Here is a 19393-nt window from a genome sequence, read left to right on the forward strand (position 1 = left end):
CATGGATATGTTCTGCGTAGTTTAAATTTAATGTCTCATCTGTGCTTATCAGGACGTTCTTGGATATTGCAGACTTTTGTTTTAGAAATGCACTTGTGAACTTAGTTAGGGTTAACGTCATATTAATATTGGGTTTTAATGATTTCTTTAAGCTATTCTTTCTAGCGTGGAATATTCATACATCAAACAATTTTAGTAATTTGTAAAAAAAACAAAAAAAGCAAAAAACCAAAGTTTGAATTTAGTGTTCATTTTTACCATCTTACAGGGATCAAAATTATAAATACAGGTTGAAATATAATAGGTGGTGATTAAAGCTCCAGAATATCTTTTGACTTGGTAAATCCTTTTAACCTCATATTTGAGATTGTGAACTCATCTGCTAATTTGTTTTTGTTAGTCAACTGTGAGACAGTTTTACTGCCAGTGCTACTGATGCAAAAATAGTTGGAAAATTAAAAAAAGGAAGCAAACAAAAACCTTCAACTTCAACTACGATCAACAATTTGGACACATTTTGGTGTCCCATCAAAATGCTTATAAATGGATGACACAGGCAAACATTAAATGTGTAGAAAATGACCCTCCCAACTGAAAATCTGTGGTCCACATTCATAATCCAGGCCTAACTCACAGGCTTTATATGTTATTTTGGCCTTTTGTGGATCGGAAAAAATGCATGATACATTCAAACTTATGCAACTAGTTATTGTTTCTAAAAGTCAGTCAAGTTGGACATATAATGTAACAATTTTCTCTAGAGAAAAGAGAGGTTTAAAAAAAGACAACAAAAAAAAAAGTTTTAGCACAGTAAATGCTTTTGGCCAAACCAGGTTTTTAAAGGTAATCATTTTTTAAAGTTCAGTCCCAGCTATGATAGACAGAATTCAGGTTGTCCAACCTTCAGGTAGACAGGTCAGGTTTTGGTCCCTTTTTTGTTCATTTGATCCTTTTGCAAGCAGGAATACATACAACTTAAGCTAGTTGCAATGTAAGAATACAGAATATGTGACTTGTCTCTTTGATTTCGACTAACCTTTGGTTCTCAGTGAGGTTAAGATGGCGTTTTATGTCCAACAAGGCCTCCTTGAGGAAAGTTAGCCTCTTGACTTCATGCTGCTGGCACTGGTCAAACACCTGCTCCATGCACTCCATATACTGAGGAGTGCACTTGCTTAGCTCCTCCAAAGACTTCTCATACTTCTCCTTAGCCTGAGAAAGAAAACAAAAAATTAATTATTACCTGAAGTGATATATTTAATGCGTATAATTCAACTGAATTATATTGTACATGATGTGACAATAGTTTTGAGGTGTTATAAAGGTAAAGGCTACATATTTTTTCTTTCTGTGAGGATCTTTACAACAATCAAGATCAGTGATCAGTTAGACTCAAAGGGGCTAAAGGTCACAGGTCTTGCACAAAATCTTTGTGTTGTTTTGGACATGAATTTAATTTTTCACAACAATATAAAGCATTTTGCAAAATCAGCTTAAAGGAGTCAAACTGACTGACATCAATGATTTTATCATCTGTTCTTAGATTTTCCCAAATTTGGGCATACTTTATGATGTTTAATGATATGTTTTCCAGTTAGTAAATGAAATCATTTGAAAATTATTTTTTGTATTTACTCAGCTGATTTTTGTTTGATAGTGTTTTTGCTAAGCTGAAACATTCAAGTGTGAAAATGTTAAAAATAAAAATAGAAGGAATCTGTAAGCGAGCAACCTCTACTTCACAGCATTTTAGAGACGACAAATATCATGTACTTGAATATTTCTGTAAAAATATATGTAAAAGACAAAAGTAAATATCTCAGCAACAACATCCATTTTTTACTCTTTGCAGTCTGACCAAATGTAAGACTTTGAGGTCTTTACTTTTTGCATGTCCTGTTTGCATTTATCCACTTTCTCGTGAAGTTTCTTCTGCTGGTCTGGTGTGACAGAAGCCTCCGTCTTGCCATTGGCCTCTCGGGCTGCAGCCAGCCTCTCCTCCTTGCAGGCCATATGGTACGTTTTCTTAGCTGCCTCCATCTGCATGTCCACACACAAAAACAGGGAAAGATTTAACAAAACATACATAGAAGAAAAAAAAGCTTCCTACCTTACAATAGCAATTAACACTTACTATCAGATAAATCTGCTACATACTCAATTAACTCCATTCAAATAAATACTTGGTCTTTAATGAAACATAGCCTAAGACTTTCTTTACAAGCAAAGCTGATTCCTGAAGACATCCGTATGCTTCCTCACCTCTTTGAGCTTTTTGGCCCATGGTTTCTGAGCCTTTTTAAAGCCTTCCTCTGCCTCCTTGGCCTCCTTGAAGCCTCCAATCATTTGCTTATGATATGCCTCCTTCTGCCAATTCTTCACTTTCTCAACATCTTCATTCAGCAGGTTGTTTTTCACGTCTTGGTGCAGTTCGCTCACTTTCTCTGCCTCTGTCATAACCGCAAGCCAGGCTCTCTCCACGGAGCCGTACTGTGGACCTGAGAGTAGCACCAGTTGATTAATTTCAAATTAAAAATTTAGAGCAGAATAATTGTGTCTGTTATATGACAAATCAAACTTCATTTAATTGAATTTAATGAATAAGTGTGTCCTTTTAAATGACTGCTTAGGGATTTCTGATATGAGGTTCTGTTAAAAGGTTGGAAGTCTTATCTACAGCAGAAACTCTCCTGCTGTCTCCATTTAGAATAAATAGTTTGGCATGATGATAAAAGCTTTTCCAGCTAATTATGAGAAACATTTTTGTCATGTCATCTTTTTAAGAAAATGTAACTGAAAATATTTAAAGTGATGCTCTTTTAGATTATTATATTTTGAAAGATGTTCACCTCAATTTATCTTGAACGGAAATATTTCTCAATTTAAATCGGCCAGGAGTATTAGTTATGTTGAGTTTAACTGTATAATGCACATGGGAACAGCTGTTACATAATCAACACGATGACTCATATATCATACGACCAAATAATAAAATTGCTTAATTTTGAAGATACACAAACCACAGCATACTACTTGTACAAGATGCCTGAAGCGGGCATCACAAGATAGTTTCTGGTCTTATTTACTTTGTTTTGATGTGCTAATGTAGTTTTATTTAATTATACTCATTGTGAACTAATTTCTAATCAGTTCTTACTTTTTCCTCTGCTCTTGCAGTCATGTGCCAGGTACAGCACTCTAAGTTTATAGACCTCCCTGCTCTTTGTTTCTACAATCACTCCTCGTAGTATTTGTTTTCTTTCTCTCTTTGTCTGATTCTACTGTTGCTCTCTTTTTTTCCAAGTACTGGTTGTTTTGTCCTGCTCCCATTGAGTTTTCTTGAGTTCACTCTGTTTCATTTACTTTGAAACTTTGACTCAATATAATTCTGTCTACCTCTGCCTGTATTTCTGTCCATTGTTAGAACAGACTATGACAGATAAAGCCTTTCCTCTCACAGTGAATGATATTTTTACACTGCCATACCTTTCTGTTCCGTAGTTACCTTGACTGAATGTTTTGTTGTTTTGTATGTTTTGTTCTTAGTACATGTTTCACAAAGGAAGGCCAGCGTTGGGTGCCTCATTTCCAGGACAGATTGTCATCCAATGCAGGTAGTAAGACACTTTAAAGGTGCATACACTACAAGATCTTTGATCCTGGAATTGCTTAAGTTCATGGAAATATGCTTTGATCTTTGCCTCGCTCAGATTAGTGTTAGCATCCAATAGCAACTAATCAAAATTTGTACAACATAAAGTCACCAAGCATTATCAACTGTACGTAAAATATTCCCCCTTTTAACTGAACCTCGTCTCATCCTAACTAATAGTTGTTTATCTTAATAAAAAAGTATAACCTTTTTCAATTAATTGCCTCCATCGCTTGGACCAGGCAGTTAGCTGATCACCATAAGCTTTTTCTATCTTGGCACGTTCTTGCAGGCAACCCATAAGATCATTGCAGAGCCGATGGCCATCATCAACTCTTTTGACAGCACGTTTGTAGTTCCCCACCTGAGCACAGAGAGAGAGAGGGAGTAACAGAAAGAAAGAGAGAGAGAAAAAGAGATAAATAAATCATGTCCTATGAACTTTTTTGAATTTTGTTTGTCTATAACAAAATTTTTTGTTTGTATTTTTACAGGACAAACCAACAAAAAATGCAAAATTATGAAGGCTTCACAGAAAAAATAAGATCCGAAATGAATGACTTGCATTTGTTTTCAGCCCCATATACTCTAATACCACAAATACTTCTACAAGCACTTTGCAAGCACTTTCTGTAGAAGTCAACGATTTAGCACGATTTATTCTTCATCAATAATAATAACTTTAAAAAGTTGCGTGTTTCTTTCTCTCGCTTTGGTCAGTGACAGTCAAACAAAAGGACAGGAAGAAGTGTTTCTGAGAATGTATTTTTTTAAAAAAACACAACCCGCCCTTCCTTTTCGCATTCTTTTTTGCAATGTTTCAGTAAAAGTACATCTGTGTGAAGCCTTTGCAGGTTCACATTTTTGACAAACAGCTGGTAAAGTCATAGAAATGTTTAAAGCATGTTTAGGTTATCAATCTAAATAGTCTAAACCAAACATCTATTTTGGTTGTTTGGTGTGGGGAAAAAACAACCATGATACTTTACCCTGAGCACAACATCCTAATGAAACCTGTTACTAGATACAAACAAATCCTGGAGTAAAATTATTTTTTATAGATGCTCTGCATCCATCCAGGCTGACTGAAATTGAGCAATTATCCCATCCCATAAATTTCAATAAAACTGAATAGAATTTGTGGCAGAAATATGAGAAAATGTGGGTATACAAGCCAGTCATGTTTAACACCAAAACCGCTTTATCTAAAAATCTCTAAAGCATTTGTCCCAGAACCAGACCATTTCCAGGATGCAAAAAAAACAGGTAAAAATTATGTTCGGACACATGGAGATAAAGAATAGTTTAAAGAATAATTTAAACTTTCAGGTTTGATTAGAGTGAGGATAAGTAATTGTTCTGTAAGCATCACACAACACTCTGCTCCACACCCTTCCATTTCAGCAACCAAAAGGACGACACAACTGAGATTAAAAGACTTAGATAGAAAACTATAAGAAGATGGCAAAAATTATTTATTTTAATTTTATTTCTAATGGTTTCTTTTCAAAGTAAGTAAAAAAAAAAGTTCACAATTTTTCCATCAACTTTGCGTGTATTTACATCTTAACGCTTAAAAGGTACAAGCTGTCCTGCTAATTTGTTTCACTCCTCAGCTGGATATGAGCAGCATGCAAATTACATTGTTCAAGATTAAAATTATTAATTGTATTTAATTCAGGTTTTGCCACCTTAAGAGGAACTCCCTTAAAAAGTAGGAGCCTGCTGGCTCCTCCTCCTCTGTGCCTGCAGGGGGGTGTGGGCTCATGGTGCATGATGAAGGCAGGGTAATGGATGGGGGGGATTTACTCGTGCCTGTGCATGTGGAGTTATGCAATGTCAAGGGCTTGTGTTTGCATGGGTACATGTGTGTGTGTGTGCGGGTGAGTGTGTGTGTGTGTAGCGGCTTTAATCCTCTTGAGTGGTATAATACAGCCAGACAGATTCTCAGGAATGGATGACGAGGAAGAGACAGAAATACCACAGATATTCTCTCTCTCTCTCTTTCATTCTCTCTATCTGTGCGCGCATGTGTGTGTGTGTGTGTGTGTGTGTGTGTGGGTGTGTGTGTGTGTGTGTGTGTGTGTGTGTGTGTGTGTGATGTTTAGACTGGAGATAGTACATAGTGTATAGTGTCATTTAGGTACTGCTCAAGGAGAGTCAGTCTGAGATGCTTGCAGGCTACAACGATGCTCTGTGTTTGGTCTGGACACTAGTTTACAATTGTGTCTGGTTACTGTTTGAAATGAAAGCTGCAGGGAAACTATGAGACAGGTGTGTAAACCGTATGACTTTTGTCCTGTGTGACAGCTCGCCAAGTCACACCAACAACAACATGTAGGTGGTCCGGTTTTACACATGAAAACACGCCTGAGTGTCAGTCTTTGCAGCAAATTTCTCAGCCATGTTAGGTTTATAAACAAGAGCTTCACTGACCAATAACAGATGCTAAAGTTTTTTATTTACATTTGTACATCATAAGATAACCTTATCTGTATCGCTAGAGCACAGATGCTGCATGCAGGTGCATGTGGTGAAAGGCTGCTTCAGAGCGGCTGATGACTGAGACTCTTTGTCTGAGTCTCTGCGGCTAAGAGAGCCATGACACAAAGAAGCCTCTGTTCTCAGAGAATTCATTCTAACTAATTTGGAGGGTTTAATGCACACACGCCCCCCACCACATATTTGCGCAGCTATCTTTGCAGGGACTTTCCATTGACTTCCATTTCTATATCCTAAACCTTACCCTTACCGTTATCCTAACCCTAACCATTACATACCTAACCCTAACCAAAACTCAATTCACACCTTAGTCCTAAATCAGACCCCTGACCCAAAAAACAGCATTCCCCTTGTGGGGACCAGGCTTCAGTGGGTCCCCACAACGTAGTATATGTCAGGAAAATGATCCCCACAAGGTATTAGAAACAAACACACACACACACACACACATTACATACTCTATCTTCACATACTGTATGCATGTCTCTAGAGGATGCTAAATGTGAGCATATTTACTGTATCAATAAACATTAGCTTCCAACTCATAGCACACACCTTTATAAACCGCAATTACATCTACATCATTATGATTTGTTGCTGCCCTTAAGGGACGTCAACAATGTAATGGCACAAACTTACACCCCTAAATTGTAAGTAATACATTCACAAGTACAAAAATACAGTTTATGACTTTTGTAAGTATTGCACTCACAGATTACAGAGATTCAAACTCAAAAATGTGAGAAAAAAATATGAATAGCAAAAACCCGAGACCACGAAAAGTAAAAGAAAACTGTTTGAGATAAATTGTGAGCCAGAAACGTTTTGGTGCAAATTGTGCCACTCTAACACAGCAAAAGAGCAACAGACCATGTTGCAATGGTGGCCCCAGAGGCCACTGCTCAAAAAACAAGATGAAAGCTTGGAAACAGACCTCAATTTTAGGATGCAGATCATTTGCTCTAATGAAGCTAAAATTGAAACATTTGCCATAACAACCATCATTGCATTAAATGGAAAAAGAGAGAAGTTTGCAAGCCAAATATCACCAGCTGCGAGGGTCCATAATCATATCTTATAGGTATTTTATTTCACAAATAAATCGAATAAAGGGCAAAAACATGTTTCCATATGGAAGCAACAACTCAAGACACATGGAAGGAAGTTGAAGCTTGGCCACAAATGAATGTCCCTAAAGCCAAATTACTTACAAAACAGAATCAAGACAACAAAGTCAATGTTTTGAATTGCCTTTTAACAAACTGTGACTTCAGTCTCACACAAAATTTGTGGGCAGAGGAAAAACGTGGTCAGTATGAATATTGTTTACATTCTCCGTGGTATTATCGGCATTGTTTAATTTAAAATAAAATGTCAAACTTCCACAGGTTTCTATAAGTTTTCTGTTGTTACTGCTGTTAGAATAATTATGTTTTGTTATCATTCTTACATAAGTAGTTACCAGTTTGCTTTTCATTCATAGGTTTAGTATTCACACCCCAGAGAGGAGGAATTTGTTAAACCATGTGAAAGACAAAACTTTGCTTTTTCCCTAAACCTTGAAGCTGCAGCTGCTTACTAATCAAAGGATACTCCTTAAAGGGCCTGTGCTTTAGTTTTTGTGTTCTTCCTTGTTTCAGAATAGCCATTCTTTGATTTATCACTCTCCCACATTTCACTCTCAACTCCCTTCTTTCTCCTGCTTAATAAAAAGACAGGCTCTGCTGCAGGGAGTCAGAACGCATGGTAAACACCTTGGAGAAGTGGTTTGCTATGTTTTCTCCTTCTGCAGAAGCTTGGTTGAAAACTCATAAACGTTGTCTGTGGTTCTTTCTTTGTGTTTAGGTAAACAAAATACCTATCAACTGCTTTTTTGCATTCTGTTTAAAGTTGCCTTCCAGTCTCTAAATCAGAGACAACAGATAAAAAAATTGCCTTTAGATAAAAGTGAAAAAAAATATTTACTAAAGAATATATGAAAAAAAGATAGCTTTAAATTAAACAGTGCATATGTGCTATTTCTAAGTGTATTAATAATAAATAAACAATGTTGTTTTTTTCATTTTGTTCTTTGGTTTATTTTTATTACCCCATGTGTGTAAAGAAATTTGACAAAGCTCAAACAGTTGGGGTTGAATTTAACAGTCTACCAGTAGAGACCAAAGGTATTTATTTTTCATGTAGCTGGTGTAGAGACATTTATTTCTGTAGTGAAGTAGGCTCAGCAGGGACCAGCTCTGTTTTATAGAACGAGTCTCAAGAAGCCATTCAAGGAAACAGCATCCAGAAACCCCTGAGGTTGCTGTTTGTACAAGTTATGAAAGAACTGAACACTTTACTCACTTTAAAACATTTACAGTGTAGTTCCTCCTGTGATTTTTTTTCCAAAATATTTAACCCTAGGTTGGCATTTCTGAGAAATACTACCTTCTTTCAAAGTTTGCAGACATGTGCTAATATGCTATTTGACACAGGAAGTGACCGATTATACAATAGGTTATATCTAAAGCAGCTTTTATTCATAATAAAGTTTTGTTTTTTGAGGGCCTCTTTTAAAGCATATTCAGATTGCGACATTCATTATATTAACTATTTTCAAACCAGAGTTGTGCAACATTATATTGACAAATTTATTACAGTGGACAAGAAGAATAAGCTTACTGATGCTGGTGTCATTAGCATCAGTAAGTATGAGGCACAGCTGCACATAGTGAGAAATATCTACTAGATCCTAACAATATTTTGCCCAACTCAAATCTCTGGAATGAATAATGTAGAGACACTCAGTAGATCAAAATGAAAATATTGCCCCATCAAACAGCCATACTTTGTCATCTCTGAGGTACCATGGTAGTAAACGGGAGGCAGGAAGAAGAGTTTATTTCTGTTAATTACACAATTTAAGGCAATGAAAAAGTAATTTATAATATCTCATGAACCTGCTGATATGAAGACATGAATATTATATTACTTTTCTGCCTGTAGATTAGCTGTCCTCAGTGATTCAGACTGTTGCAGCACACAGAAACAGTATGTTAGGCCTCTTCATCTATGATTGTGCTCTCCTTATGCTCCACTCAAATTATCATTCTTGGTACTTAAGGGAAAAATAACATTTCAGCTAATCTGTGTAAAAAACAACCTTCCAGGTACCTTTATTATGCTTAATGACATCTCTCTTTTTTTACCATTTAAAAAGGATACCTGTTTTCACTTTATCTTTTAAGTAGTGACTTCTTGACATCAGGCAACCAATCAATACTTAACAGTGGGGGATTCATAAACAGGATTCCAGGTTAAAAGTGCAGCAAACTTTTACCTCCCAGAAGCTGTCCATGGTGTCGTCAGCACCTGCAGATTCATCGTAGGAGCCAGACATTTTCCTGGATGTGGGAAAGTGCTCTAATGACTAAACCTGTCCTCAGCAGGAGAGCTGGGTTCCTCATGCACTGGAAGACAGCAACAATAAAAAAAAAACATGAGCAAAGCTGCATCACATAATCAGAGACAACAGTTTTCTGCGGATTGGTTGTGTGATCATTTTGACTTATAAATGGAGGGAAAGTTTCACTGTAGCGGTGGGGGGGTTCTCCTTGAGACGTTCATAATAATTTGCTAAAAATAGTTTTCTCTACCAAGCACACAGTGCTGTGCCCTGAGGAACGTTAGGGGCCATCTTATAATGGTGTGTCCTACAAAAGACATGAGAGCGGGAGAAGCTTTCACTTAGCTCTGACCTAAAATCTTTCCACTGTAAATCTTTTGGCATACTTCTTTTTGGAAGAAAAAATACCCCCAAACACAAAGAATACACATGCACGGCAACCAGCCATGTAGAAATGCCCTGTGTCTGCAGATGAGCACTGAAAACAGAAACAAGATCAAGACTCTATTTATACATCTCATTGTGTCTGTTGATTGTAATCACTAATTAGTTGGTTAATTCACATCAGCTCCTACTTCCTTAAGCTTTTAAGGTGATTTATATTTAGGTGTTTGATGGTAATTCAATATCTAACCACCTTGTTTCCTGCTATGTTGGTATTGAGTTCTGTCCGAAGCCTAATCCATTTTGCTCCCCCAACTAATATCGTTCTCCTGACAGAGAGCTATTCATTACCCTGTAACAAGCAGCACGACAATTATATTTATAGAATAGTAGGTAACAATAATGAGTCTTTCTTAATGCTGTCCCTGCTTGAAATGCTTATTACAGTGGATTGTAAGGGAATGTAGGTATTATCTAAATGTTTCTACAGTGCAAATTAACTTCAACACTAATACCATTTTAATTGAAATTACAAGGACTTTGACTAGACTCTGTTCCAGATGTGATTTGCTAAAGTATTCATCTTAAATGTAGTCTAGCAACAATTAGCTGTGCTAAATCATTTTAATGTTCATAATATTATGAGCAGAAACAAGAGTTTCTTTGTGGAAAAAAAAATTGTACAATAAAATTTTAAAAGTAAAAAAAGAATAAACAATAGGTCGCATTTAGTGGAGTCAGATGTTCAATTTAGAATATAATTTATATTATAGTCAGCTTATAGTAGAAGTTGATTACAATCAACTTGTGTTATTTCTTTTTGTTATTTTAAATGTTTAACAAATGAGAACAAACAGCAGTAATTATTTTGTACATTAATAACCACCAGAGAAATGTATACCAGGATTTGAACATTTAAAGACATTTTTTTCAGTTTGTCAGCTGCCTAACAAGATAAATTTTATTGTCTAGATCTAAGTCCTGTTTTCTTAAATCTTAGACTTTATTGAAAAATTACAAATGTAATGTAGCTGATGATGCAAGAACCCCCGCCCCCCAAAAAACTAAAGGCAACAAAATCTCAAAATGAGGATTAGTCTTTTCTTTAACTCCATCAGGAAAATATTCTCAATAGACTTTTTCACTTTCCTGACCCAGCTCCTGTGGAGCTGAGCTGCCAATGATAAATGGATTACATAATTCTTTCTAAAACTCTCTCTTTACATGTCACACAGATTTCTCTAACTTGAAAAAAAAAATGTCATCAAGCTATCAATAAATATAATTACCCCCTTCTAAAATTATTATCATTCCACTGAATAAAATACAGGTTAAAATTTAAAGTTTAAAACACAACAGAAATATTTATTGTTACCACTTAAGAATTCACTGAAAACTTCTAATGCATAACTGAATAAGAACGTCTAAAGATGATGTGCAAATTTTGTCAGATTACAGACCTGCGTCAGATCTTTACAGAGCACCAACACACGTTGCTTCATCCTTCAACCTTTCTACCCTTTTACATAAAATTCCTTCCTATAACATAGTTCATCCCTGGAGTGAGTCACCAAAAACTGCTTCCCCACATTTGGCTCATTTGAACCAAACTTCCTTTGTGCACAAATGACAACATAATTGTCCCTGTAAGAAGAATTAGGCATGAAATAATAGCGTGATCTCAACGAGTATATTTAGCAGAAACTTGTGAAATCTGCACAGTATTTTTGCAGGCTCAAACATCATCGTGGGAACATTTTGCACCCATTTGTGATTGTTTTAAGTTGCAGCAGCAGACAGGGCAATAAAGTCCACCTCAGTCGGGGGTTTCTACAGAACACTGATTTAGCAGAGTTGTGTTTTTATCACGCCCTTGGTTACTATCACCAGCACTCACACCAGCCTGTGAGCCTCTAATCATCCATGGCTTTTCTTCACTGGCTATCATCAAGAGTGCACTATGGGCTGGTTCAAATCACCACAGTAGCATTGCAGGACTCTGAGGTTTTACTGTGCGAGTATGACTCAGAACCAATTTGTGCGGTTCAATTCACAGTGGAAGTGCCAGCAAAGGATTTTTATGATTTTCTGAGAAACTCTTTCATCTCTTTTTGTTCTTCCTTGTTCTGCTTACATGACTCTTAGCTCATTGTATCCCTGTAATGTCAGGAACGTTGTGTATCATCAAAACATCAGTGCAGGTAAAAAGTCCAGTGACTATATAAGAAATTTTTTTTACACCCACACCACATTTTTATGACTGAATGCGACAATGCAGTAAGCAGCCAACATACGTAGGCCTAAAACCATAGTGATTAGTATTGTAATAAAAAATAAATGCAACTTAAAATACATATTAATGTTTTAAAAATGAACAATATAGAACAAAAATTCTAATAAGATATTAAGTTTCATTTTCCTTTATTTCCAGAAATGTTATCAAATGAGTGTGTAAAATGTTCATTCAGCGCTCAGTATTTAGCATTAATTTAGTCTTATGCATTTAAATCTTGTGCTTCTAAGTTATGGTAATTTACAGGCACAGACAAAATTGTTGGCATGCTTAGTAAATATGTGTTTAACCCTTAAAAAAAGCATCAGAATGAGTTGTCTATTGCAGTAATATAATTTCCCACCGACATTTTTAGAAAAATGCAACCTTTAAGTTTAGCACAATTATTCACTGAGGGGAGAAAAAACAAAGCTCTCAATACCTTTGTGGTAAATACTTTGTGCAAACTCCTATTGCCAACAGGACAACACCAACTCAGATCATATACAATCTCACAGAAATGAAGCATTTTGGACCATTCCTCCAGTCCAGAATCCTCTTATGATTTCCTCTCCTCAAAAGGCATTTATATCAGGGGGCTGAGATTCCAGTTAAAGAATGTTGATTTTGAGTCTGCCTACCAGTTATCCTTTGTTGCCAAACAACACAGTCTTAGTCTTATCTGAACAAAGCACATTTCAGTTAAAGTCTGAACATAGTTCAGCGATGTCTGCATGTTTACATTTGTGATTGCAAGACAGAATGCACCAATCCCAGCAAACTGATTGACGTATACATGGTGCATAATGGTTGTTATGGAGATTTTAAGGCCCCCAAGCTGCTACTCTTTGTTGCAGTTCCCCAACAGTGGGGGGTGCAGGAGATCCAGCAAATGTGCCTGCCAAATAAATGATGCAATACAGCCTCATGCATCGAAAAAGTTAAGCAGGCGCAAAGTGTCAGTTCTTAATCCTGGCTACCATCAGTGGTTCATCTACTTGTCCATCAGCCAAGGTATCCAGTAAGCTCCAGCATTCGTGACAACAATACCTATTAACATCAAAGCCGGTTAGGCTCTGGCACAAAGCCTGAATCCAAATATAAGCTTTGTATAGGCTAAAATTCACAAGCTCTGGGCTGTTTAACACAATGTGAATGTTTGGAAAAGGAATTTTAAACATATTTCTTGCTTTTTCATGTTTCCACACGCATTATCTAGTTGATTAAAGCTTGAATGAAAAAGACATTTCTAGTTTTGCCTATGACACTTTACCGTTTGTGAGAATTTGTAAAGAGAGGACAATTGACTTCCTGTTTAAGGACAGCATGGCCTTGACTTATTGAGCTAGACGGCAAGAGAAAAATACTCCACTGAAAAGTCACAGTTTTGGTCTATTGTGGGAGGCTGCTGTCTGACCCAAGAGACAGAGGGGTTTATTCTGCTCTTATTGAGGTCAATACACCTCAATGACTGTGAAAACACCTCACATTCCCCTAGACATTTCGTGGTGAGTGAAGAAGTCATCATAAAAACAGAATATGACTTAGTAGTCCACTGGGAACTGTAAAAAAAGACATTGCGCTTAATCCAGGTATGAAATATTTAAATAACAGCTGTTCTGGCCCAAAAAACATTTGGATCCTTCTAACAATCTGCCCACTGTCCAAAATCCTTGCTGACAAAGCAATACCTTCTGTAATCTTAAATCTTCTAAGTCTGCTAAGAGCCTGTTGTGATTGCAGAGGCTGTGTGGATGTTAAGAACAGAGGAGAATTATCGGCTAAAATCCAACTTTTGCACATTTGACCACATTGAGTCTTTATTCTACATGTACTTACCACTGTTGGCTCCATTGTTTAAAAAAATAAAGTAAATAAAATCCTCAAACAGCTTCCTCAAAGATGCGAAAATCCAACTCTCTCTTTTTGAGTTCAAATTAATCTGATCATTTTTTTCCAAGTTTCAGGCTCTGTGGCCAAAGCAAACCTAGAGAGGACTTTATGTCTGACCAAACCAGCATATCTCAGAGGCTGAGGGATAATCCTGCAGTGTGCCATTTGAATAGCTTTAGAGGGGGGAGGGAGTTTACCATGAAGAGGACCAAAGAAGCTGATAGGACAACTGAGGCAACAAGAGAAGAAATCTTGATATGAAACTGCATCCGAGTTGGACTTCTATAGGAATTTATAACTCTTTCTTGCCGATGTTTGAAAACCAAACTATCCAAAAAAGATTTTCAAACCTGCAATGGAACAAGCATGGAACTGTAAAACATATCTCACCAGAGATCAAGTCTTTGATCTTGGTGGCGTAAATGTCTTGCACTCAAAATGTCTAACATGCTCACAAGCCCTTTAAAGAACTGAATGGGAACCATAACACAACATGTAAGCTTGTTAGAGTAAGGAGATTTCAATGAGATGAACTGACTTTGCACCTGCGCATTAACAAACAAACTGTCTTCAGTCTGGCCCAATGTTTCCCAACCCTGGTTCTCGAGGCTCACTGCCCTGCATGTTTTAGGTATTTCCTTGCTTCAGTCCAGCTGATTTCAATTGATGACTGATTAACAGGTGTTTGTTGAACTGCAATCAGTTGAATCAGGCACATTAAAGCAGGGGAAACCTCTAAAACATGTAGGACAGTGTGTCTTGAGGACCAGGGTTGGGAAACACTGGGCTAGACAACAGCAAGTCAAAAAGATAAAACTATCTGATTAAAAAAAAAAACATTACATGAGAAAACATCAATGAAAGCAGCTTTGGATTTTAAACAAAAGATATAAAAATCTGTACACATGTGAGAATATAATAAATATTTCAGTTTTCCATCTTAAACACAAACTATCGTGCACATAACTGAAAGGTAAACTCCTAGAAACCTGCTGAAAGGGATGATTAAAAACTGCATTAAACTTCTATTAAATGTGCATCCCTGTAAATAAATTCCAGCATTGTTCTTTGGAAGGAGTCTGTTAACACCCCACATGTTGAACTGATACTTTTTGTTGTTTTTCAGTTGAACAATGCAGAATGTGTGTTCAGAAAAATTCAGAAGCGAGGAGAAAGCTTTGAAATGACTTATTTGGCTTCTTTGCATCACAAAACGCGACATTTTTACTATTGAATGAAGACTTTTTTTACCCACTGTTAATTTAAGAAGAAATCTGTTTTGATAAACATAGCTTGGTGTCCCCTGACATTGCCTGAAAAAAAGTGGAGAGATGGAGATTTGCCAAAGAAAAAGTAAACAGGGGAGAGAATTTGGTGTGGCTGAGAGATGCTACTGCAAACTCAAGGCATGTTGTGGAGATGGACAAGGAGCCAGGATGTTCCTGAATGCAATAAAGAGGCCCATTGGGCCAGAACGGCAGCTGAACACATCAGCACAAAGATGTGATTCATGCTTGGTGCCGAGCAGAATAAGGCGGGTGCTGGATGTTGCCAGGAGACAGAACTGCCTTGCGCAGACTTCGCACACACACACACACATCCACGCCCACGCCCACGCCCGCAAACACAAACATGCATTGTAAACAGCTGAGGCCGTCATAAAGCTGGTCATGTGTCCGATGTTTTAGACAAGAGCAAGAAGGCAGGGCTAGGGACATTGTGTCAGCTGTCCATCTCCCACAGTCAACTGCTGGACAACCCTTGGTTATGCACCAAAAGGGAGGCAGTGCAAGTGTGCACCGAGTTGATAGATTTATGGAGCACCTAAGAGGAGCATCTCCTTATTTACAGATAGATGCGGAAACTAGAGATGAGTGTTGGGTATGTTGTTTTTATGGGCTGGGTATGAAGTGCTGTGAGAACTGTGCACTGCTCATTAGGGTACGGCTTTGGAGACTCAAATGTGAGCTGACATGCGGATCCACAGAGAGTCTACAACAGGGTTCAGGGGAATAAACTATTCCAAGCTGCTTCTCTGTGTTTCTCCAGCTCAAGCTCTCTGGTTAACCTGCAGCTTTTAAAGGGTAACTGTGCTATGCTATGAAATGCTAGTAGTTATAAAGAATTTCAATAAAGTATCTTAGTGTTATATGGAAATGCTTTGTTTCCATATATTGCTCCTTATCCTCCCTACAACACAGTTGTAGGGAGGATTGTCTTATGCCTCTCCCATTTTTAATCAATAGATGGGTTTGGAGTGAGTCATCGTGGTGTGACATTTCTCCCTGAAGAACAGGACACACAGTGATTCCTTGACAAGGGGACATAAATAACCAAAAGACACTCTTCTCCAACATACACATCAGTGATGAGTCTTCGCTGCCTGCCACCTGCTGCCTGTTAAACTGTTTGTTCACCACTAATGGTTCTAATGTGCACTTTGACTGGACTGTGCAATGTCAATATGTGATGGAAGTAGTGGCTTCACGAAAACCAAGTTATTGTGCATTAACTGGAAGAAAATGAGTCTGGAAGCTGGACAGCAGAGTGGTGCAGCTTTTAGCATGGCTTTCCTCTTCTTAATTTCAGTCAGATACTTTGTGTGTGCAGTTTGGACATTTTCTCCCATGCAGGCATCAGTTTAAATGCATGTAACCACAAAAAACATGTACTCTGTGTTTGTTGGTCACTTTAAACTCCCCACAGGTGGGATTATGTGCATGCATTCATTTTGTGTCTTTATTTTGCCTCGTGATGAGATGATTATTTTTCCTGACTCTCGCCCACTGACTGGAGATGAATACCAATCATCCCGGTGATTCTACACAAATTAAATTAGTACATACCAGATGAAAGGATATTAACAAAACTGATAAGTAGAACTGCTAATAATGATTAAAAATTAAATTAGTCTTAACATGACTGAAGCTTAACACTCAAAAGGAAGGCTGGTATCAGACCTCAGTATCTGAGCAAGTAAACATCACAAAAGATGAAAATAGGAATAAACACTAATAAGTCAGATAATCAATTCAAAACATTGGACAGAAAATGATACATACATTATAGCTTTGAACATGTGACTGAAAGAAACTTAACCTTGTGGACTTGACAGTTATTATAAGGTAGAGGAATGTTCAAGTGAAACACCCCAGAGTGTAATATGATGAGAAAAACTAAGATACAGAGGAAAAAATACTCCAAAGTCATACTCTAGATTTGTAAAGAGCAGAGCTGGCACAAGGAAAAAGAAAACATTCTGCCTAGGGACCTCAGATCAGCAGGGGGCCCCCGAGAGCTCTTGATTATAAATCTCCTTATGTTTAGAAGGAACATTTTATAAAATTAATAGGAACAAATCCTCTCTCTGTTGTTTGTTGGTTTCTATGTGATAAGCAAAGAGTCAAATAAAGATGCTCAAAGCAGGCCAATACATCTCAGATAGGAATAGTACATTGGGTACACTCTGTACTTTATAGCATGGATGGAGGACATGAGGTTGCAGTTGTTTGGTCTGGAAATACTCTGATCCAGAAGTAACAGAAAATGATAAAAAGTTAGAGAGACATTTCAGGTAATTCTAAGCAGCTAAAGAAAAATCCTATTTATGAGACCGATTAGTAATCTCTGTCTCCTCTCATATTGGTTTAAATCTTTGATTATCCTGAAAAGTATGGCAATGGTGATGACAATGAGCAAACCTGGAAGCTTAATATGAGTACAAAAGCTTGAAACATCTCCTTTTATACTGCCAAGCTTTCAAAAAGGGAAGAACAGGCTGTTCCAGCCTGGCTTTAGGTCTTGTAACATCTCTCACAATAATTGTGAATACCTGAGGGCAAAAGGATAAGATGTTCTGCCATATAAAACAATCTTACCTTTTGACCTCAGAATAATTGAAATCAGAAGTTATTGTGCCATTTTGAAAGTTCAAATGTAAAGGAGAGGGCAGAGCTGAATTTCTGAGCATGCTTTCTGACAGCCCTTAGATTATCATTCTTAATAACTGTTGCATTTATTGTCAATTCTTAGTGTCATTAGGTCATGGTTAAGACACAGCTACTACACCTTAAAATGCAAGCTCACTAAATAAAGATAATGAAGACAACAAAGACAATGACGATAAGAGCTTTTCTTAGCTTACAATTTAACTTTATTGTACCAAAGCATACATCCAAAGCAAAGGATTTTCACTGGCTGCAGATTGTGTGATTATTTTCAGTAATATTGACATTATTGGCTACAATCAAAAAGCTTCAGGTCACACTGATGTACAAAATACAGAACCTGATAAGAATCTGATAAGAAGGAGAGACGATAAGCGAAAAATACATATTGCCTGGAAAAGACCATTGATTGAAAGCTTCCGTAAAATTATTCTCAAACACAATTGTTGAGCAAAAACCTAAATCTCACAACAGGCAACACGTTTAAACACAACCCTCCCACCCCTACAAACTGTGCTGTGATTTAAAGCAGCATCCCCGCGCTGCTGCAGTGGTTATGTAACTGTCAAGCCTCTTGCCACAAGCCTCCTGGTGACAGTGTGGTGAAGAAAGTGGGGGAAAAAAAAACTGCGAGGGGAGGGCAGAGACCGATGGACAGAAGAGGCACAGTGGAACAGAGGAGAAGGAGACAGACATATTGTCATGGCTTGTGACGGAGGCATGAACCGAAGTGATGAAGCAGAAACAATAGAAGCCAGATTCTGTCCAGTTTCCTCTTATGTGTAAGATGACAGAGGGAGCAAAGGAGGGGAAGAGAAAACAGGCAAAGAAACAGTTAATCCTGTTGCTCTCCAAATGTTCTGCCTTTTTATCATTTAGCTGCCTGATGCTGCTTTGAATACTGATTGGCTGCATTATTAGCTGAGCTCCGTATGTGTATATGTCTGGAAGTGAAAGAGCAAGAGATGGAATTAAAAAGAGAGCAAGAAATAATAGGGATATTTAAACTAGGAAGTATTTATAACAAACTGCAGACTTAGCCTTAAAGTCCTAAATGAGTGTTTGTGCCATTTTGTTAGTGATAATGAAACAAACATTATCAAGACAACTTGTAGTACTGGAATTTTTGGTGGTAAAATACACTCTAAGGTTTAGATTTGTACAACTGCTAACAATAGATGCTCAGTTGTGGTGATAAAGGTACAAAACCACAATGATAATGGAGCAAAGCTATTTATCCATTTACATGCCCATATAATAAATTGTCAATCACATCTTAAGCCTGCATGTATTACTATTACATGATGCTAATAATGATGCTAATCATTAGCAATTTTTAAGATTTTCCATCTATCTTA

General features: G+C 37.2%; 1 protein-coding gene across 3 annotated transcripts in view; it reads right to left on the reverse strand.

Moving 5' to 3' along the window:
• pacsin1a (protein kinase C and casein kinase substrate in neurons 1a) overlaps positions 1-19393 on the reverse strand; it is a 40378-nt gene that overhangs the window by 6802 nt on the left and 14183 nt on the right. For 2 of the 3 annotated variants that reach the window (XM_028042905.1, XM_028042980.1), the window contains exons 3-7: positions 9474-9603; positions 3860-4016; positions 2263-2498; positions 1885-2040; positions 1037-1212 (exon numbers count right to left, since the gene is read on the reverse strand). In XM_028042905.1, the coding sequence (XP_027898706.1) occupies positions 1037-1212; positions 1885-2040; positions 2263-2498; positions 3860-4016; positions 9474-9533 (785 nt within the window). In that variant the 5' untranslated portion in view covers positions 9534-9603. Of the gene's footprint in view, positions 1-1036; positions 1213-1884; positions 2041-2262; positions 2499-3859; positions 4017-9473; positions 9604-14034; positions 14221-19393 lie in introns of those variants that run through there. The other variant, XM_028043055.1, reaches the window with a different exon arrangement.

This window comes from Xiphophorus couchianus, chromosome 1, assembly GCF_001444195.1.
Source record: "Xiphophorus couchianus chromosome 1, X_couchianus-1.0, whole genome shotgun sequence".
Lineage (NCBI taxonomy): Eukaryota > Metazoa > Chordata > Actinopteri > Cyprinodontiformes > Poeciliidae > Xiphophorus > Xiphophorus couchianus.